General features: G+C 43.6%; 2 protein-coding genes across 3 annotated transcripts in view; both read right to left on the bottom strand.

Moving 5' to 3' along the window:
• Positions 1-9,483, bottom strand: part of LOC311099132 (integrin beta-1-like) — a 225,744-nt gene extending 216,261 nt beyond the window's left edge. The window contains exon 1 of the mRNA XM_084139790.1: positions 9,480-9,483. The gene's annotated coding sequence lies outside the window, so the exon portion shown is untranslated. The remainder of the gene's footprint in view (positions 1-9,479) is intronic.
• Positions 1-24,982, bottom strand: part of LOC311099130 (partitioning defective 3 homolog) — a 227,359-nt gene that overhangs the window by 48,705 nt on the left and 153,672 nt on the right. For both annotated transcript variants that reach the window (XM_084139786.1, XM_084139787.1), the window contains 6 exons: positions 24,148-24,299; positions 23,372-23,416; positions 17,807-18,037; positions 17,374-17,608; positions 14,008-14,115; positions 8,193-8,441 (listed from right to left, as the gene is read on the bottom strand). In XM_084139786.1, the coding sequence (XP_083995912.1) occupies positions 8,193-8,441; positions 14,008-14,115; positions 17,374-17,608; positions 17,807-18,037; positions 23,372-23,416; positions 24,148-24,299 (1,020 nt within the window). The remainder of the gene's footprint in view (positions 1-8,192; positions 8,442-14,007; positions 14,116-17,373; positions 17,609-17,806; positions 18,038-23,371; positions 23,417-24,147; positions 24,300-24,982) is intronic.

Below are 24,982 nucleotides of genomic sequence, written 5' to 3'. Positions count from 1 at the left end.
TAGAGCGGCCAGACGGAAGCCACTCCTCAGTAAAAGGCACATGAAAGCCCGCTTGGAGTTCCCCAAAAGGCACCTAAAGGACTCTCAGACCATGAGAAACAAGATTCTTTGGTCTTGGTCTGATGAAACCAAGATTGAACTCTTTGGCCCCAATGCCAAGCGTCACGTCTGGAGGAAACCTGGCACCATCCCTGGGAGACTAGTCAGGATTGAGGGAAAGATGAACGGAGTAAAGTACAGAGAGATCCTTGATGAAAACCTGCTCCAGAGCGCTCAGGAACTCAGACTGGGCCGAAGGTTCACCAACAGGACAACGACCCTAAGCACACAGCCAAGACAACACAGGAGTGGCTTAGGGACAAGTCTCTGAATGTCTTAACTTTTAACAAGGCACACCTGTTAATTGAACTGCATTCCAGGTGACTACCTCATGAAGCTGGTTGAGAGAATGCTAAGAGTGTGCAAAGCTGTCATCAAGGCAAAGGGTAGCTATTTTGAAGAATCTAAAATAAATAATATATTTTTTATTTGTTTAACGCTTTTTTGGTTACTACATGATTCCATATGTGTTATTTAATAGTTTTGATGTCTTCACTATTATTCTACAATGTAGAAACTAGCAAAAATAAAGAAAAACCCTTGAATGAGTAGGTGTGTCCAAGGTTTTGACTGGTACTGTATGTAAATGTGATATTCATTATTTATTTGTGTGCAAAAATGTCTAGAAACTTGTTTTTGCTTTGTCATTATGGGGTATTTTGTGTAGATTGATGAGGAAACAAAACTATTTAATCCATTTTAGAATTAGGCTGTAACTTAACAAAATGTGGAAAAAGTCAAGGGGTCTGAATACTTTCTGAATGCACTGTATATTGGGCCTATTTTAATTCTAGCTACTTTTGAAGCACCTGTTGTGCCCTAGAAACAAATATGTAACACTGTAAAGACATTCATTTATTATAAAAGCTAAAATGCTGATACAAATACTAGTCAAATCAAAATAAAATAAAATGTTATTTGTCACATACTTTGTAAACAACAGGTAAACAGGTACAACAGGTAAACTAACAGTGAAATGCTTACTTACAGGCCATTCCCAACAATGCTGAGAAAAATTGAAAATAATAACACCAGGAATAAATACACAATGAGTACGATAAGTACCAGTACCAAGTCATTTGTGGAATATTAGGTGTAAAAGCACTATTTTCCTGTGATGCATTACATTGAAAATTGTACACTGTCTCTTTAAAAATGTAAGGTTTGTGATGATGACATGCAAGAGATCTGTCATTCATTCATCACTAGGATCATTGATCTCCTGAAGAAGATATCCCTTTTCCTTTCATTCTATGCCCCCAAATGTTTTAATATACTGGTAAAGTTACCAGGTTGTTAGAGAGCTAGCCAATGAGGTAACATGACTGAATAAAGTGTAAACAAATGGTTAACGACGTGCAAGTAGTTTTAGAACTGGGTGGAGGGAATGGTGCTGTCATTCCACAGTATGATTAAGTCGACAGAAGTCAGTCATGGTTCTCAGGGTGGAGGAAATGGCTGACTTCTCCCCTGGGTTTCACGAAGCTGCTGGCAGACTCATTTTACGCTGCACAGTTAAATTGAAATTTCTGATGGGCCGTAGTTTTGAAAGCAAAGGCAATTACAAAATGAATTCCGCTGTATATTTATGCAGCTGCAGGTTTGTTTTCCTTCTCAGTAAAGCGGTCAAATGAGCGATGGAAGATTTTATAGCTCTGAGAGGAATTAAAAATAATATTCTGGCTTTCTCATTTTGAGACGGACTAGGGCAGTTTAGACAGCACATCACCCCACTTGGTAGAACAGGGTATGACTGTCCACCATGATAATAATATCATATACAGTGGGGGGAAAAAGTATTTAGTCAGCCACCAATTGTGCAAGTTCTCCCACTTAAAAAGATGAGAGAGGCCTGTAATTTTCATCATAGGTACACGTCAACTATGACAGACAAAATGAGAATTTTTTTTCCAGAAAATCACATTGTAGGATTTTTTATTAATTTATTTGCAAATTATGGTGGAAAATAAGTATTTGGTCAATAACAAAAGTTTCTCAATACTTTGTTATATTCCCTTTGTTGGCAATGACACAGGTCAAACGTTTTCTGTATGTCTTCACAAGGTTTTCACACACTGTTGCTGGTATTTTGGCCTATTCCTCCATGCAGATCTCCTCTAGAGCAGTGATGTTTTGGGGCTGTCGCTGGGCAACACGGACTTTCAACTCCCTCCAAAGATTTTCTATGGGGTTGAGATCTGGAGACTGGCTAGGCCACTCCAGGACCTTGAAATGCTTCTTACGAAGCCACTCCTTCGTTGCCCGGGCAGTGTGTTTGGGATCATTGTCATGCTGAAAGACCCAGCCACGTTTCATCTTCAATGCCCTTGCTGATGGAAGGAGGTTTTCACTCAAAATCTCACGATACATGGCCCCATTCATTCTTTCCTTTACACGGATCAGTCGTCCTGGTCCCTTTGCAGAAAAACAGCCCCAAAGCATGATGTTTCCACCCCCATGCTTCACAGTAGGTATGGTGTTCTTTGGATGCAACTCAGCATTCTTTGTCCTCCAAACACGACGAGTTGAGTTTTTACCAAAAAGTTATATTTTGGTTTCATCTGACCATATGACATTCTCCCAATCCTCTTCTGGATCATCCAAATGCACTCTAGCAAACTTCAGACGGGCCTGGACATGTACTGGCTTAAGCAGGGGGACACGTCTGGCACTGCAGGATTTGAGTCCCTGGCGGCGTAGTGTGTTACTGATGGTAGGCTTTGTTACTTTGGTCCCAGCTCTCTGCAGGTCATTCACTAGGTCCCCCCGTGTGGTTCTGGGATTTTTGCTCACCGTTCTTGTGATCATTTTGACCCCACGGGGTGAGATCTTGCGTGGAGCCCCAGATCGAGGAAGATTATCAGTGGTCTTGTATGTCTTCCATTTCCTAATAATTGCTCCCACAGTTGATTTCTTCAAACCAAGCTGCTTACCTATTGCAGATTCAGTCTTCCCAGCCTGGTGCAGGTCTACAATTTTGTTTCTGGTGTCCTTTGACAGCTCTTTGGTCTTGGCCATAGTGGAGTTTGGAGTGTAACTGTTTGAGGTTGTGGACAGGTGTCTTTTACACTGATAACAAGTTCAAACAGGTGCCATTAATACAGGTAACGAGTGGAGGACAGAGGAGCCTCTTAAAGAAGAAGTTACAGGTCTGTGAGAGCCAGAAATCTTGCTTGTTTGTAGGTGACCAAATACTTATTTTCCACCATAATTTGCAAATAAATTCATAAAAAATCCTACAATGTGATTTTCTGGATTTTTTTTCTCAATTTGTCTGTCATAGTTGACGTGTACCTATGATGAAAATTACAGGCCTCTCTCATCTTTTTAAGTGGGAGAACTTGCACAATTGGTGGCTGACTAAATATTTTTTTCCCCCACTGTAGATACTATAGTGCCATGGACATGAGTAGATCACATATGGGTCAAATATCAATTCCTTCATCAGCCTCTTTTATGACATTAGCCCTGAACTACATAGTAGAAGTTATACTAGGGGCATAGAGATATGGTCAAAAGGAGTGCACTATGTAGGGAATAGGGTGTCATTTTGGACACAGAACAGGATAAAGGCGTCCGCATGCTTCCCAGCCGAAACAGTTCGGTAGAATATGTGGACACCCCTTCAAATTAGTGGATTAGGCTATTTGAGCCAAACCGGTTGCTGACAGGTGTAGAAAATCGAGCACACAGCCATGCAATCTCCATAGACAAACATTGGCAGTAGAATGGCCAGTACTGAAGAGCTCAGTGACTTTCAACGTGGCACCGTCATAGGATGCCACCATTCCAACAAGTCAGTTCGTCAAATTGCTAGAGCTGCCCCGGTCAACTGTAAGTGCTGTTATTGTGAAGTGGAAACGTCTAGAAGCAACAACGGCTCAACAGTGAAGTGGTAGGCCACACAAGCTCACAGAACGGGACTGCAGAGTGCTGAAGCGCGTAGCTCGTAAAAATAGTCTGTCCTCGGTTGTAACGCTCTCTACTGAGTTCCAAACTGCCTCTGGAAGTAACATCAGCACAATAACTGTTTGTTGGGAGCTTCATGAAATGGGTTTCCATGGCCGAGCAGCCGTACAGAAGCCGAAAATCACCATGCGCAATGCCAAGCGTCGGCTGGAGTGGTATAAAGCTCGCCACCATTGGATTCCGGAGCAGTGGAAACGCGTTCTCTGGAGTGATGAATCACGCTTCACCATCTGGCAGTCCGACGGAAGAATTTGGTTTTGGCGGTTGCCAGGAGAACGCTACTTGCCTGAATGCATAGTACCAACTGTAAAGTTTGGATGAAGAGGAATAAGGGTCTGGGGCTGTTTTTCATGGTTTGGGCTAGGCTCCCTGAGTTCCAGTGAAGGGAAATCTTAACGCTACAGCATACAATGATATTCTAGGCGATTCTGTGCTTCCAATTTTGTGGCAACAGTTTGGGAAGGTCCTTTCCTGTTTCAGCATGACAATGCCCCCATGTACAAAGCGAGGTCCATACAGAAATGGTTTGTCGAGATCGGTGTGGAAGAACTTGACTGGCCTGCACACAGTCCTGACCTCAACCCTATCGAACACCTTTGGGGTGAATTGGAACGCCAATTGTGAGCCAGGCCTAATCGCCCAACATCAGTGCCCAACCTCACTAATGCTCGTGGCTGAATGGAAGCATGTCCCCGCAGCAATGTTCCAACATCTAGTGGAAAGCCTTCCCAGAAGAGTGGAGGCTGTTATAGCAGCAAAGGGGGGACCAAGTCCATTTATTAATGCCCATGATCGTGGAAGAAGATGTTTGACGAGCAGATGTCCACATACCTATGGCCATGTGGTGTGATGATATTTTGTGATGTTTTTGTTTGTTTTGCATGAGGGCTTTTTTGGCTGTTTGGGCACACACATTCTTTTCTGGAGGCAAGCAGAATTTCAGAGCTGAAGTCTACACCACTTCGTCGGTGATTGGTCAATAGTAGGGATTCTTTAATAAAGTCTGTCATTCAACGAGAAACGACTAGTTTTCATGCACATTTCTTTATTGAGAAATATTGTACCAAACATCTTAGATGTAAAATTGCGCGACTAAGATCTCCTCGGCAAAAACGTCAAAATTAATGACAGACTTCTTGAGATGTTTCAGACTATTTTGAGGAAGTGTATACTGGCTACGGCGTCTGAAAACGGACAAACAGTACTATTGCCGTTTTTCCCCCCCTTCATTTTCAAGCGAAGGTCTTTTAAGGGAGTATGCGAGCACACTTGTTCGGTTCGGCTAGCCGCCAGCCGTCCAGTATTGAGTAACAGATATATAAACAGTAATTCTATTGCACCAGTTCTGCTTGACATGTGCAGTACCCCTTGGAGCATAGTGTACAATAAGTCAAGTTTAACTGACTACATATAAATCCCTAAAAAGAAAGCAATCCAACTTACACACATCTTCAACTTACAATAGATCATATTATTTTACAATCAAATCAAATACTTCCATGGTGTAATACTCTGTGCCTCTACTTCGCAGTGGCATTTTTTCCAAAGGCATAATGATTTTCAGAAATCGAATAAAGCCTACGTTCAAAATGGCACCCTATTCACTAGATAGTGCACTACTTCTGATCAGGACTCTGGTCAAAAGTACTGCACTATATAGAGAATAGCGTGGCATTTGGGACACAACCACATATCCAATAGCAAGTTGTAGGTTTGTGATGATACATCTGCTTATGATTAATGTCTTCGTGGGGGGCAAGTCTTTCACAAACCTCATCTCCCCTCAAGAGATGCACAGTACAACAAAACAATGGCTGCTGTAACTTCAAAAAACAATACCACCTGTGACCCGACATGACGCTGAAATAGCACTGAAGAGCCAAACACAAGCAAAGATTAAACAGATCGCGTCAGCGGTTCTGATGCAATGGGGTCATGAACACACACGATGTCCCTGACTATGTTTATTGAACGAGTGCTCCATGGTATTGCTAGTCTCTTAAGAGCCGCAGTGCATAGTAATGCTATTCACTTCTTCACACGTCCTCTCTCTAGAACTATATCCAAACCTTAACACTGTGGCAGCACAATTCATTATACATCAATACTACATGCAGTATTAATAAATCTACACACATCTGTGAGTAGAGGGACATGTGAAATAACACCCAGGATAACTGTATTCACTCTGGCTAGGGAAATCATCCCAGGTTATTCATCTGTACTGTGCTCCAGGCCATACAGTCCTACAGTGGAATACTGAGGCTTCATCCCAAATGGCACCGTATTCCCTATATAGTGCACTACCGGGGTACATAGGGACCAGGCACATAGGGATCTGGTCAAAATTAGTGCACTATATAGGGAATAGGGTGCCATTTGGGACACACCCCTACAGCGGAATACTGACTACTGCAGTGGATAGAGGGCCCACAGGCTTATGGTTTTTCATCACAGCCTTTAGTGTGATGTAAAGTACTGTCACTGCAGTGGCCCCTGTGTTCACTATGGCATCACAAGGACACTGACTATGAATGAATACATAGTAGGAATAAAGATGGTCATACATAAAATCGTGTATTGACAATTGCTGCAAAACCAATTTCCTCAGGGACAATAAAGTTGAAGTCCCAGACCAGTCTTGGGAATGGTGTGAGATGATTGACAGACGTCAATCCTAAAGGAAAGTGAACAGAGTCAGCCTGAGGATAAGTTTCTCTATGTTTGCGTCTCAAATTACACCCTTATCCCTATTAAGTGCACCACCTTTGACCAGTGCCCAAGTAGTGCCTATTCCCTATAAAAGTCTAAGCAAACTATGTAGGAAATAGGGTGGCATTTGGGACGCATCCTATGATATGAACATGTAAGAGACGGGGGAAATAGATCAGGAAAGAGTACGAGAAAATGTTAGAAATGTTGCCTTCCTTTCCCACCAGGAACAAGGTAATCACCAGTGAGTCCCAGTCAGTAGAGTGGTGACATTTAACTGCCATTCATTCCTGTGCTTGTTTTCCTGGGGTGAGGGGTGATGGCTGGACTAAGACACACTTCAGAGTATATCAGCCTTCTATACTGAGAGTATATCAGCCTTCTATACTGAGAGAATATCAGCCTTCTATACTGAGAGAATATCAGCCTCTATACTGAGAGAATATCAGCCTTCTATACTGAGAGTATATCAGCCTTCTATACTGAGAGTATATCAGCCTTCTATACTGAGAGTATATCAGCCTTCTATACTGAGAGAATATCAGCCTTCTATACTGAGAGAATATCAGCCTTCTATACTGAGAGAATATCAGCCTTCTATACTGAGAGTATATCAGCCTTCTATACTGAGAGAATATCAGCCTTCTATACTGAGAGAATATCAGCCTTCTATACTGTAGCTACTCAGTGCTAGGATATAGAATACATATAGATGAAAGTGAGTGATGCAGCATCAAAATGTAGAGGTACTGTATCTGCAACAATGTTTCTCCTAGCATTACTCCAGCACGGCAAGGCACAGCAAGATACTATTCTCCCAGGAATTAGTTCTTCAACATCACTGAGGCTTGAAGCTGGAATCCATAATGGTGAAACAGTCACATCCGTTTGCGATATTACAACAATGAAGAAGTTACTGCAAACCATGAACACTTTTTTCCCCCTTGGCTATCATTGCACGCGTGATAGCAGAGCACAATATGAACTGACATTTTTCACCATGCTGTAAGACACTCCTCATCTCGGCAACAAACACAACAGTGGTGGGGCGGCCAGTGGCGCTGTTTCCCCCTAATGCAGATTCCATTTTTAAATTATGGTCTGTCTATAACAGAAGGATAAAACCAAACTGCCAATCAGAAGTGCTACTTAATAGTGCTTGATAGTGGTATTTATAGTGGTATTACTACCACTCTTAAATCAGACCTGGGTTCAAATAGTATTTTAAATAACTTGAGCTTGATTGAGCTTGCCTGGGTTAATGGACCAATAGAATAGTCCCACAATGGCAACCCCTGCCCATCTGGCACTCCTGGCAGGCTAGAGACAATGGCCAAAGTATTTGAAAGATTTTAAATAGTATTTGAACCCAGGACTGCTCCTCATAGCGTGATAGACCCTTGGCCACCTACCTGTCGGCAGAGGGAGGGCGTCCGTTGGTATTGCGGGCTTTGCCGACTTGTGTGTAGAGGGAGGAGTCTTGGTGGTGGTCGTCTCTGGGGCTCTGGGGCCGGCTGTGCCCGCTGTCCAGGGACATGTCCAGGGGCCCGATGCCTGCGTAGGGGTGCTCCTCATCTCGGCTCAGGTTGACATCAAGGATCTCAGCGTAGTCCCTCTCCCGTGCCTGGCGCTCCCGCAGCTCCCGGGTCTTAGCCTGGATCCTGGAGGAGAGAGAGAGAGAGGGAATGTTTAATTATAGATTCCTCAAAAAGAAAACTGTGGATGTGTCCCCAATGTCACCCTAGTCCAGAGCCCTATACAGAGAATAGTGCCATTTGAGACACAACCTACGTTCACATTCTAAGTTCACAGGCAGCTGCTCTCCTCTCTAGAACACTTAAGATGTCTTTTAATAAACCCTCTCCTTGTGGAAACCTTCCACTGCTGCAGTGTAGTACTTAGACAATCTGTGGAGGTCTAGGAGTAGGCTACCTTGGGAAAAGGTGGAGAGGCAGAAACTTCTACCTAATCAATGTCTGATCTGTAATGGCAGAGTTCCTTTCCCAAGGATCAGTTGGGAGTTACAATTCCTCCGGCAAAACACATATTGATTGGTCAAGGCCAGAGGCTAGAGAAAATCCACCTATGATTGACTGATTGGATGAATTTACTCAGGTGAGGGTCAGGGACCAGGGCCTGCACTTCACAGCTTGACAGAAAAACATAATTGTTTTGTGCGTTCCAAATGGCACCCTATTCCCTATATAGTACACTAGGCCTGGTCAAAAGTAGTGCACTATATAGGGGATACACACACAGGCAAGCATCTGTCTGGTGAATCAACTGTCTGGAATATAAAGTGATCAGATCTTTCTTCACAGGCTTATGTGTCGCTTAACCCACAGGACCTTCCATCCGGGTTTCCTTTCATTCAGCATGTTTTATCATTATTGTGTAGCTATTAGTTGCCACCAAGGGACATTATCATTACACAGTGGACACAATGGCACATTGTTCTGTGTGGAAGCTGAGGAAAGGCCACTCATCAACCCTGGTTCTTGTGCTATCACCCCCCCCTTCCCTAGTATAAAACCCCTTATAGCTCCAATACTCTCTGCCAAGTAGAGATATTCCCATCTCTCATCAGGGCCAATCATTAAGACCTCAGAGGGCTTCCTCACAGAAACATGTCAGGGCTGAGACGATTGTTTGGTCCAATAGTTCATCTAGACCTTCTTCCTGGCTGGCCCTCAGGCTTATGACCCGTGTTGGCACTAGGCATTATCTAGATAGAATCTCTCATTGAAGGGTGCTGAGAACAATTAGCATTTTTGTGGTAGAAAGTAAACAGAGGTGGAATTTGAGGAGGCTTTTTCTGCTGTAGCAGTGCTATTTTTTTTTTTAGAAGATGGAGGGATTGAGATTGTACTGGCTTTCATGTCAAGGCAGCTGCTGTTGTAAGGAACCAATTCAGTCGGTAGGTCTAGCTAGCCTGCTTAGGAAATAGCATTGGCGACCCCTCCACCTCCTCTCCTTTCCATGGAAAGGCTGCTGAGCCAAACACAGCAAGGGAGCAGATTGCTATGTCTGCCCTTATCTTATCAGCAGCACCGTGTTTACCATCAGTAGCCTACTAAACTCCCCCAACACAAATCTTGTTTTCCCCCGGTTTAAAGCTAGATCTCAAGGGCCCATTTCCTTCTGGTAATTTAGATATTCGCTGAGTCTACAAACAAGCTTTAGCCTGTGTCTGCACTCAGGGCAGGCTGCAGTGCTAACATGTTATAAGAGGCATATGTTTCTATTAAGATATCCTCAAAATATTCAAAAGATGGCTCAGTCTACTCAACTCAGCAACTGCCTGGAATCTGTGATGAGCTCTTTTCAAACTCATCAGGAAATATTATTGCCTTTTTGGATAAATATTTTCACCTATAATGACTTCATTTAATTTCACACTTAAATGGGTAACCTGTTTCCTTGACGTATTATTTCATTATGTGGCTAATGCACATTTCTTGGGGCATATGTAAATTTCTCAGTTGAGTGCTAGATGAGGCAAACCTGTCTGTCCTCCTTTCCTTTCCCTTGTTCCCGGCAGTAAAGAGGACCAGAGAGAAACGAAGGGATGATAATTGCTAGTTGAAAGGATGATAATTGGCTAAACTGTAATTATGTGCTCGGTGAGGTACTCCCTCCCTGCAGTTAACATGAATACCTTAGCTGTTCACCAGGTAATGGTTTGTAGAGAGAGATGGGGGTGTAGGTAGTTAGCACACTGGGAATACAAGGGTTTCATCTGGATAAAGAACGAAGCAGCATTACTGATGATACACCCATATGGACTTAGTGTACCTAGAGATCCATCTAGAGATTAGTAATGAATGTGATCAGAAATGTACAGATGACATATTAGATACTGTGTTTGTTCCATTGCTGTGCTTAATACAGAGACCAATTTATCAGAGTGATGGAGACAGTAGGTCTACAGTAGTTGATGCTATCACAAGTCAAGTCCGATTTATTTATACAAGTGTTTCCAATAGGTTTGATCATAATGCTTTTTCGGTGTCTCAATTCTCAGTCCTTCATGCCAAGATCAATAGCATAAGTATAGTATTGACTTATGATATACATAAATAGTGCATCCATTCCCCTTATTCCTTTCTGAATCCATAATTTGCAACATTTATTAGCCGAGAGCCGGAAGCAGAGAGAGCCATTTTGTTGATGACGTGATTTCATAATGACAGTTCCTTTGATTTGGTATCCATGTCCAAGTGATTGGCTGTGCATCACGGTAAGGACAGCGTGGTAATGACATGGTACGTAGAAATGGAAGTGTTGTGATGAATGTTATGATTGCTACCCACAGTCAGGGCTCTAGATATCTGGGCTTGAAAATAAGCTCTCACGTTGTCACTGATTGCCCCCAAACCTTTCGCTCCTCCTTCAATAGAGGGTAAATCAAAGGAAACACTCTGTGCTCCAGTAGGGTGGTGTAAATCAAGCACCAACCACACACACCCTCTCTCTATTATTTGCCTGCGCGTCCCAAATGGCACTATATTCCCAATATAGTGCACTACTTTTGACCAGGGCCCACTATATAGGGAATGGGGTGCCATTTGGAACGCACGCCCTGTCTCTAGTCTATGTGTGGATGTAGCTATTAGTTGACCTATGGGATCACAGAAAAGGATGGGGGTCATTGCCAGGGCAAGCAGAGCAGAGCAGGCTCTTTCAGTGAGGTGTCCTAATACGCTGACTTCTGACATTTCTATAGCTCTGGGTGGAAACAGAAGACCTTGGTCGTGTTCCCCTGCTCAGACTTTGCACGCAATGGTTGCGTTCCACGTGAGAGGCCGTGCCGTTGGGCAGCAAATTGCTATAACATTTGATGTGGTTAGCAGATACCTAAAATACCTATCCAAGCACTGTACTGTAAGATCTGGCATGTGTCAGCAACGTCTGAGCAGGGGAACACGACCTGTGTGACTGACAAGGAAGCCCTAGCTTCAGTTTTGTTTTGCATCAATGGTACATTTCAGTGACAGCAGTGTCTTGTACAATATCCTATTAGCATAATTTACAGTCCAGAGACTATAGTGAAGCACTGCTAGAAAAACAGTTTTGCTTTTGAGGAATCCTTGGTTGTCCCAAATGCAACAGTCTTGGAGAGGAAACAGCACAGTCACACAATAATATTTCAAAAATAGGTGAGATCACAATTTTCTGTTGAATTTCATCAAACCAGTTATTACTCAAAATTATAGCATACAGTGGGGAAAAAAAGTATTTAGTCAGCCACCAATTGTGCAAGTTCTCCCACTTAAAAAGATGAGAGAGGCCTGTAATTTTCATCATAGGTACACGTCAACTATGACAGACAAATTGAGAAAAAAAATCCAGAAAATCACATTGTAGGATTTTTAATGAATTTATTTGCAAATTATGGTGGAAAATAAGTATTTGGTCACCTACAAACAAGCAAGATTTCTGGCTCTCACAGACCTGTAACTTCTTCTTTAAGAGGCTCCTCTGTCCTCCACTCGTTACCTGTATTAATGGCACCTGTTTGAACTTGTTATCAGTGTAAAAGACACCTGTCCACAACCTCAAACAGTCACACTCCAAACTCCACTATGGCCAAGACCAAAGAGCTGTCAAAGGACACCAGAAACAAAATTGTAGACCTGCACCAGGCTGGGAAGACTGAATCTGCAATAGGTAAGCAGCTTGGTTTGAAGAAATCAACTGTGGGAGCAATTATTAGGAAATGGAAGACATACAAGACCACTGATAATCTCCCTTGATCTGGGGCTCCACGCAAGATCTCACCCCGTGGGGTCAAAATGATCACAAGAACGGTGAGCAAAAATCCCAGAACCACACGGGGGGACCTAGTCAATGACCTGCAGAGAGCTGGGACCAAAGTAACAAAGCCTACCATCAGTAACACACTACGCCGCCAGGGACTCAAATCCTGCAGTGCCAGACGTGTCCCTCTGCTTAAGCCAGTACATGTCCAGGCCCATCTGAAGTTTGCTAGAGTGCATTTGAATGATACAGAAGAGGATTGGGAGAATGTCATATGGTCAGATGAAACCAAAATAAAAACCTTTTGGTAAAAACTCAACTCGTCGTGTTTGGAGGACAAAGAATGCTGAGTTGCATCCAAAGAACACCATACCTACTGTGAAGCATGGGGGTGGAAACATCATGCTTTGGGGCTGTTTTTCTGCAAAGGGACCAGGACGACTGATCCGTGTAAAGGAAAGAATGAATGGGGCCATGTATCGTGAGATTGAGTGAAAACCTCCTTCCATCAGCAAGGGCATTGAAGATGAAACGTGGCTTGGTCTTTCAGCATGACAATGATCCCAAACACACCGCCCGGGCAACGAAGGAGTGGCTTCGTAAGAAGCATTTCAAGGTCCTGGAGTGGCCTAGCCAGTCTCCAGATCTCAACCCCATAGAAAATCTTTGGAGGGAGTTGAAAGTCCGTGTTGCCCAGCGACAGCCCCAAAACATCACTGCTCTAGAGGAGATCTGCATGGAGGAATTGGCCAAAATACCAGCAAGTGTGTGAAAACCTTGTGAAGACTTACAGAAAACGTTTGACCTGTGTCATTGCCAACAAAGGGTATATAACAAAGTATTGAGTAACTTTTGTTATTGACCAAATACTTATTTTCCACCATAATTTGCAAATAAATTCATAAAAAATCCTACAATGTGATTTTCTGGATTTTTTTTCCTCATTTTGTCTGTCATAGTTGACGTGTACCTATGATGAAAATTACAGGCCTCTCTCATCTTTTTAAGTGGGAGAACTTGCAGAATTGGTGGCTGACTAAATACTTTTTTTCCCCACTGTATGTAATTATCATAATGTGAATAATTGCCCTGAAAACCACTGTCTGAACTGTCTAGGAATGATGAGATACGAATTCTAATATTGTGGAAAATAAGACTTGAATGCCATTACTGAGTTATCATGCCCCTAAAACACCAGCAGAGGAATCAATTAAACAGAGTGTTGTAGTGTGTATGTGTATGTGTAGTAATAGCTTTGGAATTTACAGCCCGGTGCCCAAATAACTGGCACATCATCCTCCTGCCATTTCCTTCATTAGGCAGTGTCTAGCTCGTGGCATAGGGTTGGTTTAGTGGGTAGCACCACTGCCTTTCAGCACATATGCACTTGTATGTGTGGGGTCGAATCGCAGTCCCACAGCAACCTTGACACAAAACAACTGTGTGAGTGTGTGTCTGTAGACAGACCTCTCCTGCTCCAGTCTCATCCTCAGTGTCTCTTCTTCTGAGGCCTGCAGCTCCTCCAGCCTCCCTTTACGCTCTAGTTTCTCTCCGTCCTTGCGGTGTTTTCCAAACCTGAAACATTGGGGCAGCAGACAAAGACTTTATCCCAAAATGGTTTCGATTTTTGTCAATTTAAGGGTGCCTAAATGGCACCCTATTCACCAGTGCACTACTTTTGACCAGAGCCCTATGCCATGGGACCTGGTTAAAAGTAGCACACTATATAGGGAAAAGGGTGCCATTTGACAAAACAATTTAATAAAAACATGTACATTTGGGATGCAACAGGTCCCCCTGAGACAATCACTAGTAAATTACTAATGGCGATCAACTCTACCATTCTCTCCAACTCTCTTCTGACAAACATGCCATCAAATGTTTAGCTTTTAAATTGTACTTGACCGAGTTTGCCCGTGATCAGGTCTGAAATTGATAGGAGACAAGAACATATTACCATAGCCCATCAAAGTAATTATATTCATGGGAAGGGAAATAGTAGTAAACCAAATGGGAACTACTTGAAATTATATTTCAGCTTGATTGAATCCACATAAAAGGCACCCTGTTGATTAAATTACTTTGCAGCCCTTATTTATATGATGGACCTAGGCTTATTCAGAGGAAAATTGGCCTGCAGAGTTGAGTTTAATCAGCTGCAAAGAAAACCAACAGCATCTCAGCACACACAGAGAGATAGCGAGATAGAGATAGAAAAACAAAAAGAGAGAGTGTGAGACAAAGAGCGTTAACGAAAGGAGACAGAGAGAGAGAGAGAGAGAGGGGTGAGCGGGAAAGACAGAAGAGGGAGGTCCATTACCTGATAAACTGATCAACAAACGGTCTCAAATGTAGCATAAAGCCATTGAAAGTGACATGTTGGTGTTAATATGAAGTGCAGCCCTATCTTTCACAGAGACAGCGGGTGACAGTTTCTCTTTCCACTGCAGTGGCTTCCATTAAATCTCCTTAAAACACCAGCCACATCCCAAATGGCATCCTATTACCTATAGTACATAGTGCACTACTTTGACCAGAGCCCCTATGGCCACAGCTCAAAAGTATTGCACTATAAAGGGAATAGGGTGCCATTTGAGATTTATGACATGAAGAACTAGTGAAACTTTCAAAGATGGGAACATTCATCATGACAGAAGGGCATTTAATATTCTTAATATTCTGTGTACAGTTAAACACAGAACCCTCCTCTTCCGAGTTCTACACCACTGATAAGACAGGGATTTACAAGATTTTAGTTAAAGAAGCAGGCGACTGGGAAACTTCAAGATCAAGGGCTCTGTTGACAACGCAAAAAAAAGTGTTAAGAGAAAGTGTCATAAGAGAAAGACAAATATTTGCGGTAGTGTTTATTTCCGAATCTCTCAGAACGTCCATGAGAAGATGACGATAAGCCATGATGTTTTAAAATCAAATGCTAGGGATATGAGATGCACAGGACCATACATGTAACTGGGGCATTTCAAACTCATCTCAACAAGTATCTAAAGTGATCAAGTCTGGCTTGACAGCGGCAGCACTGTCAAAATGTCTCACTGACTCTAGCATGTATTACCGATTAAGCACAGCTTCTTGAAACCTTTCATAAGTTACAGTACTAAAGGAAAGGGAAAGGGGGATACCTAGTCAGTTGTACAACTGAATGCATTCAACTGAAATGTGTCTCACGCATTTAACCCAACCCCTCTGAATCTGGGGGGGGGGGGGGTGCCTTAATCGACGTCCACTTCATCGGCGCCCGAGGAGCAGCTGATGTGGGGGATAACGGCGGAACGGCAGATTTTTTCCTGCTTGCCGGCTTGGGGATTCTTCACTTTACCATACTGTAGCACTGAAACACCAACCATACTGATGCTGTGAGTTTCTGGGCAGTGACCATTTTGAGGATGCTGTCAAGTGAGAAGATTGGGTGTTGCTTTGAGTCCAAGTGGTGATCAGAGTAGAGTAGGTGAGGGAAGCTACTGTGGTCTAGATTTTGTTCAGATGGTAATGAGGCTTTGATGGGCTGCAGTGTGTGTGTGTGTGTGTGTGTGTGTGTGTGTGTGTGCAGTGCGAGCCCAGAGAGATGAGAGGGTCAGATCTGACTAGCGTCTCGGGTTGAGAGCAGCGACCCACTCCAACCAGACCTGGGTTCAAATACTATTAAAAATCATTTCAAATAATTTATGCTGTGCTTGATTGATCTTCCTAACATTGAGTTGCATCTCCCTTTTTGCCCTCAGAACAGCCTCAATTCGTCGGGGCATGCCCTCTACAAGCATTCCACAGGGATGCTGGTCCATGTTGACACCAATGCTTCCCACAGCTGTGTCAAATTGGCTGGATGTCCTTTGGGTGGTGGACCATTCTTGATACACACGGGAAACTGTTGAGCATGAAAAACCCAGCAGCGTTGCAGCCTGGCAGCTACTACCATACCCCGTTCAAAGGCACTTAAATATTTTGTCTTGCCCATTCAACCTCTGAATGACACATATACACAACCATGCCTCAATTGTCGCAAGGCTTAAAAAATCCTTCTTTAACCTGTCTCCTCCCCTTAATCTACACTGATTGAAGTGGATTTAACAGGTGAAATCAATAAGGGATCATAGCTTGTCATGGAAAGAGAATGTTTTGTACACTCAGTGTTGTCAGTGATGTGCACGCGGAGGAACTTGAGGGCAATATTGATCAGCGGTTTCACAATGCTTTCAGTCAATGAAAGAGAATGTTTAAGTCATTATCGAATGAAACCAAAAAATGCAAAGAAGTCGGCTCTTCTGAAGTGCGTACTGTGTGTGTGCGTTTGCATACAACCACTGATAGTGCTCATGTCAATTGAGGAGCACACCTGCATAATGATTTGATCCTGCAGTTCCCTGGGACTACAGCAACCAAACAACTAGAGCTTCCAGCAACCTTGAGGCCCAAGACACACACACCCACACACACACACACACACCCACACCCCTTTAGGTCAAACATCTGATCTGCATGTCTGCCAGGAGATCCTTCTCCTTCCCACTGGATCTCATTATTCTACACTGTTAGAAATCAGTCAGCATTCTCCTTGCTAGAACCACTTTAGCACACTATTCCTTATTTAGTGCACTACCTTTACAAAAGCAGTGCACTATACAGGGAATACGATTTGGGACACAGCCTGTGTCAGAACCATTTAAGTAAATATGATGTATGAATGTATATCATTGGAATCCCAGACAGCTCGGAGACCATCTCAGACAATTTGATTAAAGGCATGACCCCAGGACCCACTTAGAATGGTGGGTGAAACATTGGTTAAGGAGGATGGAAAGGTTTTGTGTGTCCTACCTGAACATGTCTCCCAGTCCTTTCAGCATGCCTTTCTTAGCCTTGTTCTTGCTGTCCTTCTCTTTGTCCCTGTCTTGTTTCTTTTTGTCTTTCCCTCCCTTGTCCTTCTTCTTGTCTTCATTGGTGCGGTTGCCGTTGACCAGCGGTCTCTCTGTGTTGGACAGTGGGGTCAGATCTGCCACGGTGGACACAGAGTCGCGCCCGGACCGAGAGCTCTCCTCTGTGTCCTCTTCCACTAGAGAGATGGAGACATGGAAAGAGATTTATACGTGGGGTAATTATTAAATCCTTAAATCCTGACCTATAAATGCAGGCATAACTTTAAATGTTGGGTAAATTCTTCATGCAGAGATGTCAATGGAAGACATGCATTAACATTTGGTTTATGGATCTGAAGTAGTTTGATCTGTCCAATAGAAGTACTGTATCTTACATGTCTCCATGCCCTCATCGTCCTCCTCGGTGGCAGCTGGCCTGTCATAAGACTTGTCAATAGCGGCCCGGAAGCTCTCGTTACAGCCCCGCCCCCTGATTATGCGTGGGCGTGGCCTGTGGAAGGGCATGTCACCGTTGAGCGTCACCTCGGCCACGGCGGTCTGTAAACTCTCCAGAGAGCTGGACTTCTTGAGGCCTAGGGAGGGACCCACGTCCCTGGTGGAAGACCCTACGGAGTAGAAACAGTATCAAAAGTTAGTTGATTGATAACAAAGCTGTGAGTGAACTAAAGGAGTTTTTGTATTTGCAAATGCAGGGCTGTGTTTAACTAAAGCATGTTGTTATTTTACTGTACTGCCTGTGAGTTAAAATGAAAACTCGGATAGAGCTCATTTCTCACACTGTGTGACAATTTACCAAAACAGGATAAGTTGCATTGGGAAAAAGGGGATAAACTCAATTCTGACACTAGATAAGCCTAAATAAGTATTGTTTTGTTTTAGAGAGTAGGTGTACAGTATATCTCTTTTCCATCACTCCCAGGTTGAAAGGGTATTGTAGAGAAATAAATGTAGAGCGGTATTGAGGTGAAGAGAGAGGATGCATCTGAAATGGCACCCTATTCCCTATGTAGTGACCGGGGCCCATATAAAAGTAGTGCACTATATAGGGATTAGGGTGCCATTTGGGATGCATCCAAAGAGAGCGATGGATTACCTCAGAGGAACAGCCCAGCAGGCTCACTTTCTCTCTAATCCCCAGGCTATACTGTAGCAGAGGTACTGGGTAAACAAGAGGCCCAGGGTTCGTCCCAAATGGCACCCTATTCCCTATTTAGTGCACTACTTTTGGCCCTATATAGCCCTATTTGGGAAGCAGCCCCACACTTTAATGTGGGTGGCCATGGATATGGTGGCTGCTTGGCTGGGAGGGAGTGGGAGTGAGGAGAAGTGGAGCGGAGCGGAGGAGGAGGGCGAAAAATTGCATGCAACCTGAACAAGCAGGGCTGGTGCCTATTCATTTCCATCAGTCTTTCCTGTCTGCTTAACATTTCACTGAAGCAGCGGCTGATAGGCTTTCATTTATCAAAACCCATTCATTTGGTTTTAGCGTTCAGCCAGAGGCCGCACGCTTTCCAGTCACACCTCAGTGGTAGTGTTCAAAATTCCACTAACTCAGACCTCTGACAGACGGCGTGAGTCAAGAACAGCAGGCAGTGGTTTGTTTGAGAAAGAGTTTTGGTTGTTTCAGTTAAGTTAGACCTGGCAACCTCCAGCCTCCTACATATCTGCACTGGCATGTTTGTTTCAGATATTCAGTCCTGGCAACTGAGCCTTATGTAAATATATGGCTCTGGTTTCAGATGGCAACCTCCAGCTTCTCAGTTTCTGCACCAGGCATGTTTGAAGGTTTCAGATAGTCATACCTGGCAACCGAGACTTCTACATATCTGCACTGGCATGTTTGTATGCTTTAGATAGTCAGACCTGGCAACTTAGCTCCTACATTTCTGTAGCTAACATGTTCGTACGCTTCAGATAGTCAGACCTGGCAACCCAGCTCCAACATATCTGTACTATCTATGCATGTTTGTACAGACTGCCACCCTATTCAAAACAGAAGAAAACGTGTGTCGTACAGAGATCAGCGATGGTGCCTTACTACAATAAATACAGGTATTAATCACCCTGCAGTCGACTGGCAGGTCGAACAGGGAATACCCTGGAAGCGTCCTAAATAGCACCTATACCTTATATAGGGAATAGGGTGCCATTTGGGGCGCTGACCCTTTGTGGCTATAGGACCAGCTAGAGCTGCACATATAGAGTGCCTTCAGAAAGTATTCATACCCCTTGACTTGTTGTGTTACAGCCTGAATTCAAAATGGCTTAAATATATTTTTTTCTCTCACTCATCTACACAAAATACCCCAAGTCTCTAAGAGCTTTCCACACCTGGATTGTGCAACATTTGCCGATTATTCTTATAAAAATTATTCAAGCTCTGTCAAATTGGTTGTTGATCATTGCTAGACAACCATTTTCAGGTCTGGCCATGGATTTTCAAGTAGATTTAAGTCAAAACTCTAACCCGTCCACTTAGGAACATTCACTGTCTTATTGGTAAGCAACTCCAGAGTAGATTTGGCATTGTGTTTTAGGTTATTGTCCTGCTGAAAGGTGAATTAATCTCCCAGTGTCTGGTGGAAAACAAACAACGAGGTTTTCCTCTAGGATTTTGCCTACGGTCAGTTCCATTCCCTTTCTTTTTTATCCTGAAAAACTCCCCAGTCCTTAACGATGACAAGCATACCCATAACATGTTGACACCACTATGCTTGATAATATGGAGAGTGGAACTCAGTAATGAGTCTATCCAACTTATGTGACTTGTTAAGCAAATATTTACTCCTGAACTTATTTAGGCTTCCCATAACAAAGGGGTTGAATACTTGACTCAAGACATTTCATTTTTTCATTTGAAATTAATTTGTAAAGAAATTGAAAAACATAATTCCACTTTGACATTATGGGGTATTGTGTGAAGAAAAAAAATATCGCAATTGAATCCATTTTAAATTCAGGCTGTAACACAACAAAATGTAGAAAAAGTCAAAGGGTGTGAATACTTTCTGAAGGCACATAACAGAATGGAAACTACTGAAGGAACTCCTGTTGCTACTGACCATTAGGGAGCCCTATACCGATGGGCAAATAGTCCTGCGTTGCCCTCTACTAACCTAGTGGAGTCCTTGACAAACATGTGGCTACAGTCTGTATCAACAAGGTCCTATAGCCAATCAGTGCAGAAGAAGGCCCACTGGGCCAGGCTATCCAAACTATTGTGTCCCATCACTCCCCTCTCCCAGGCTGTCACCGTTTCCCCAGGATTGGGGATTTGTTTTGGGCCTGCTAAATGAACCATGCCCCATTGCTACTTAGCTGGGAGTGGATGTATATATTAGAGAGGGACAGTGTAGCACAGGGGGAGAGAAAATACACTCTGAAACACTAAAGAAAATAGCCTGAAATCTATTAGCCTAGCTACAACAACAGAGTTAATAGGGCAAAATTAAATATGGAGGGTTTTTTTCTCCAAAGCTGGGAAAACCTTTTAACATAAAACACAAATTAAATTGTAGGTGGGTGGTGAGTGTGTATTTTTCATATGAACATAAATCTAGTTGAGATATTTCGAGGATGTCATTTTACAGACAGGCAAATAAAGTACATACAGTGGGGAGAACAAGTATTTGATACACTGCCGATTTTGCAGGTTTTCCTACGTACAAAGCATGTAGAGGTCTGTAATTTTTATCATAGGTACACTTCAACTGTGAGAGACGGAATCTAAAACAAAAATCCAGAAAATCACATTGTATGATTTTTAAGTAATTCATTTGCATTTTATTGCATGACATAAGTATTTGATACATCAGAAAAGCAGAACTTAATATTTGGTACAGAAACCTTTGTTTACAATTACAGAGATCATACATTTCCTGTAGGTCTTGACCAGGTTTGCACACACTGCAGCAGGGATTTTGGCCCACTCCTCCATACAGACCTTCTCCAGATCCTTCAGGTTTCGGGGCTGTCGCTGGGCAATACGGACTTTCAGCTCCCTCCAAAGATTTTCTATTGGGTTCAGGTCTGGAGACTGGCTAGGCCACTCCAGGACCTTGAGATGCTTCTTATGGAGCCACTCCTTAGTTGCCCTGGCTGTGTGTGTCGGGTCGTTGTCATGCTGGAAGACCCAGCCACGACCCATCTTCAATGCTCTTACTGAGGGAAGGAGGTTGTTGGCCAAGATCTCGCGATACATGGCCCCATCCATCCTCCCCTCAATACGGTGCAGTCGTCCTGTCCCCTTTGCAGAAAAGTATCCCCAAAGAATGATGTTTCCACCTCCATGCTTCACGGTTGGGATGGTGTTCTTGGGGTTGTACTCATCCTTCTTCTTCCTCCAAACACGGCGAGTGGAGTTTAGACCAAAAAGCTCTATTTTTGTCTCATCGGACCACATGACCTTCTCCCATTCCTCCTCTGGATCATCCAGATGGTCATTGGCAAACTTCAGACGGGCCTGGACATGCGCTGTCTTGAGCAGGGGGACCTTGCGTGCGCTGCAGGATTTTAATCAATGACGGCGTAGTGTGTTACTAATGGTTTTCTTTGAGACTGTGGTCCCAGCTCTCTTCAGGTCATTGACCAGGTCCTGCCGTGTAGTTCTGGGCTGATCCCTCACCTTCCTCATGATCATTGATGCCCCACGAGGTGAGATCTTGCATGGAGCCCCAGACTGAGGGTGATTGACCGTCTTGAACTTCATCCATTTTCTAATAATTGCACCAACAGTTGTTGCCTTCTCACCAAGCTGCTTGCCTATTGTCCTGTAGCCCATCCCAGCCTTGTGCAGGTCTACAATTTTATCCCCGATGTCCTTACACAGCTCTCTGGTCTTTGCCATTGTGGAGAGGTTGGAGTCTGTTTGATTGAGTGTGTGGACAGGTGTCTTTTATACAGGTAACGAGTTCAAACAGGTGCAGTTAATACAGGTAATGAGTGGAGAACAGGAGGGCTTCTTAAAGAAAAACTAACAGGTCTGTGAGAGCCGGAATTCTTACTGGTTGGTAGGTGATCAAATACTTATGTCATGCAATAAAATGCAAATTAATTACTTAAAAATCATACAATGTGATTTTCTGTATTTTTGTTTTAGATTCCGTCTCTCACAGTTGAAGTGTACCTATGATAAAAATGACAGACCTCTACATGCTTTGTAAGTAGGAAAACCTGCAAAATCGGCAGTGTATCAAATACTTGTTCTCCACACTGTATGTGGCCTCTTCTATGCCAAGTCTTGAACTGGAGGTTAGAAACAACAACAGGTCTGTGTCCCAAACAGCACCCTATCCCCTATATAAAGCACTACTTTTGACCAGGGCTGCCCTATGAGCCCTGGTCAAAAGTAGTGCACTAAGTGAATAAGGTGCCATTTGGGACACAAACCAGGCATCTCTCATGTTAGTGACTGCTCAGACTACAACAATATCCTAACAAGGGACATTAATGACATATTTAGTCTCATTCATGCGCAGTAGTCTGCCTCTATTTTCTGGTGTTTCCGTTTCTTTCTCCTGCTTTCACTGTGCCTTTCGGCTAAATCCCATCCTTCAAAGGAGCTTCTATTCAGAGGTGGCTGTGAAAACACACACGGCTGACAATGACGGATGACTTGCTGTCAGTTTGCAGCCCCAGCCAAGGACAGAGCGATTTCTCTTTCTCTCCATCTCTCCCGCCCTCTCTCCTCACATTCCCTTCAACAGAACAATTAGCAGTGCTACCGTGTCTTAAGAAGAATCACTGCCAAGTCCATATTCACCAGCCCACAATTCCACTGCAATGACCTCAAACTGTCTCAATGTTCTATGCATTCTATTCTCATTGTGAGTGGTGGACTCTACATTCTAAAGCAGGTCTGGAACCTCAGAATGGAATGAGGGAGGGACTGTGGAATGGATTAGGTGTCCGTTCTCCCTCAGTGATGTGTCACTCCTTACCTGGTGTGTTCTCTTTGCGAGGGGTGAGGTTAATCTCGTCGGCTACTGTTAAAGGGGGGCAATAAACATTTAGGATTGGTTAGTGAGCACATTCCACATGCAAACATTCCAGCAACGTTATTGTACAGTACGTACATCATCACATATTTAGGCAATTTCAAGGGCAATCAGAAACCATGCGAGACAGACAGACAGGGAAATGGTGAGGTTTAGGATAGCAATCAGAGCTATTGTGATATAAACACGTGCAGGACTACTGAAATTCAGTAGGGATAAGAGGCAGATTAGATATCATAGGCCGTGCCCCATATGGCACTCTATTCCCTTTATAGTGCATTATTTTGTCCAGAGCCCTATGGGGGAGCCTCATTTGGGACGCAACCATAGTGTGGGTGAGAGGGAAGATTACTGTCAGCCAAAGCAATCAGGATGGTTTCATGCCATCTCAAATGAGCTGAAACGTTGTTCTGAGGTGTGGCAGAAGGAGATACAGTACTTAAACCTGTTTTATGTCATATAAAAGACAGAGAAATGCATCACATTTCGATTACATACTGTACAGTAGAAGCCACAAATATTAGGCTGTGCAATGCAAGTCTTACAGATGCAATTTACAAGGAGTGGGGTATGTATGTTTGTGCCTAATGTGGGGATTCCTAACAACTCATAGGGCCGGTTTTGCCAGCCAATAACGTCTTGCCATTGGTTCCAGGCAGAGCTGACCTATAGGGAGTCAGTGAGAAGGAGGAAAGGGACAAGATGGTTTCCTTCAGTACCAAGATCCATGCTCTTGGACTTGCGTGTCTTCATGATCTCCAGCTGACTGGCATCTCCAAACTGCTTTGTCCGTTTCTCTGACATGCTCTGTCTGCCGAAACCCTCCCTCTGAAAGGCTCCGTCTGGGTCGGTGTCATCAGGGCTCAGTGTGCTACAGGAGGATAGGGAATGATGGAGAGAGACACAAAGACAGACAAAGAGAGAGGGAGTGTGAGAGAGCGAGAGAGAGAGGGTGTGTGAGAGAGCGAGAGAGAGAGGGTGGGTGAGAGAGGGGAGGGGGAAGACAGGAGAAAGAGGGAAGAGATTATTCCAGTGGTTCTAGTGTAAATCAAACCGTCATCATCAGTGAGGTTCAGTGTTCCTTCAAATCATCAAGCCACTGCAGTTCCTAGAATCTAGACCATACTTGAGAAGCCACTGATTAAGGCTGAGACTGATCAGGGCTGGACCAGCTACAATCACCACACACACACTCAGCCCAACCCAGCACCACTGACGAGAACTCTGGCTGGGCCTCATCATCATGGGAAAAACAAAACAAATGGCAACCTATTCCCTATATATAGTGCACAACTTTTGACCAGGGCCCATAGGGTAGTAGGGCACTATATAATGAATAGGGGCAATTTGGGACGTATCCAGGGTTACAACGGCCCTCCACGCCCAGTTAAGTAGGCAGCAGGTGGGTGTGCCTGTGTGTCCTTTCAAAAAACATAGGGGACACATTGACCTTGTCCTTGTGTATGCTTAAATGTACAATTAGCCATACCTTGTTTATGTTTCATTATTTGTAGAACGCAACATACAGTGGAGTGAAATAGACCTACTCTACGA

The sequence above is a fragment of the Coregonus lavaretus genome (genome assembly GCF_964263955.1).
Source record: "Coregonus lavaretus genome assembly, chromosome: 23".
NCBI classification, from domain to species: Eukaryota; Metazoa; Chordata; class Actinopteri; order Salmoniformes; family Salmonidae; genus Coregonus; species Coregonus lavaretus.
Note: the sequence above shows the minus strand (reverse complement) of the source record. Positions and strands in the feature narration are given on the sequence as shown.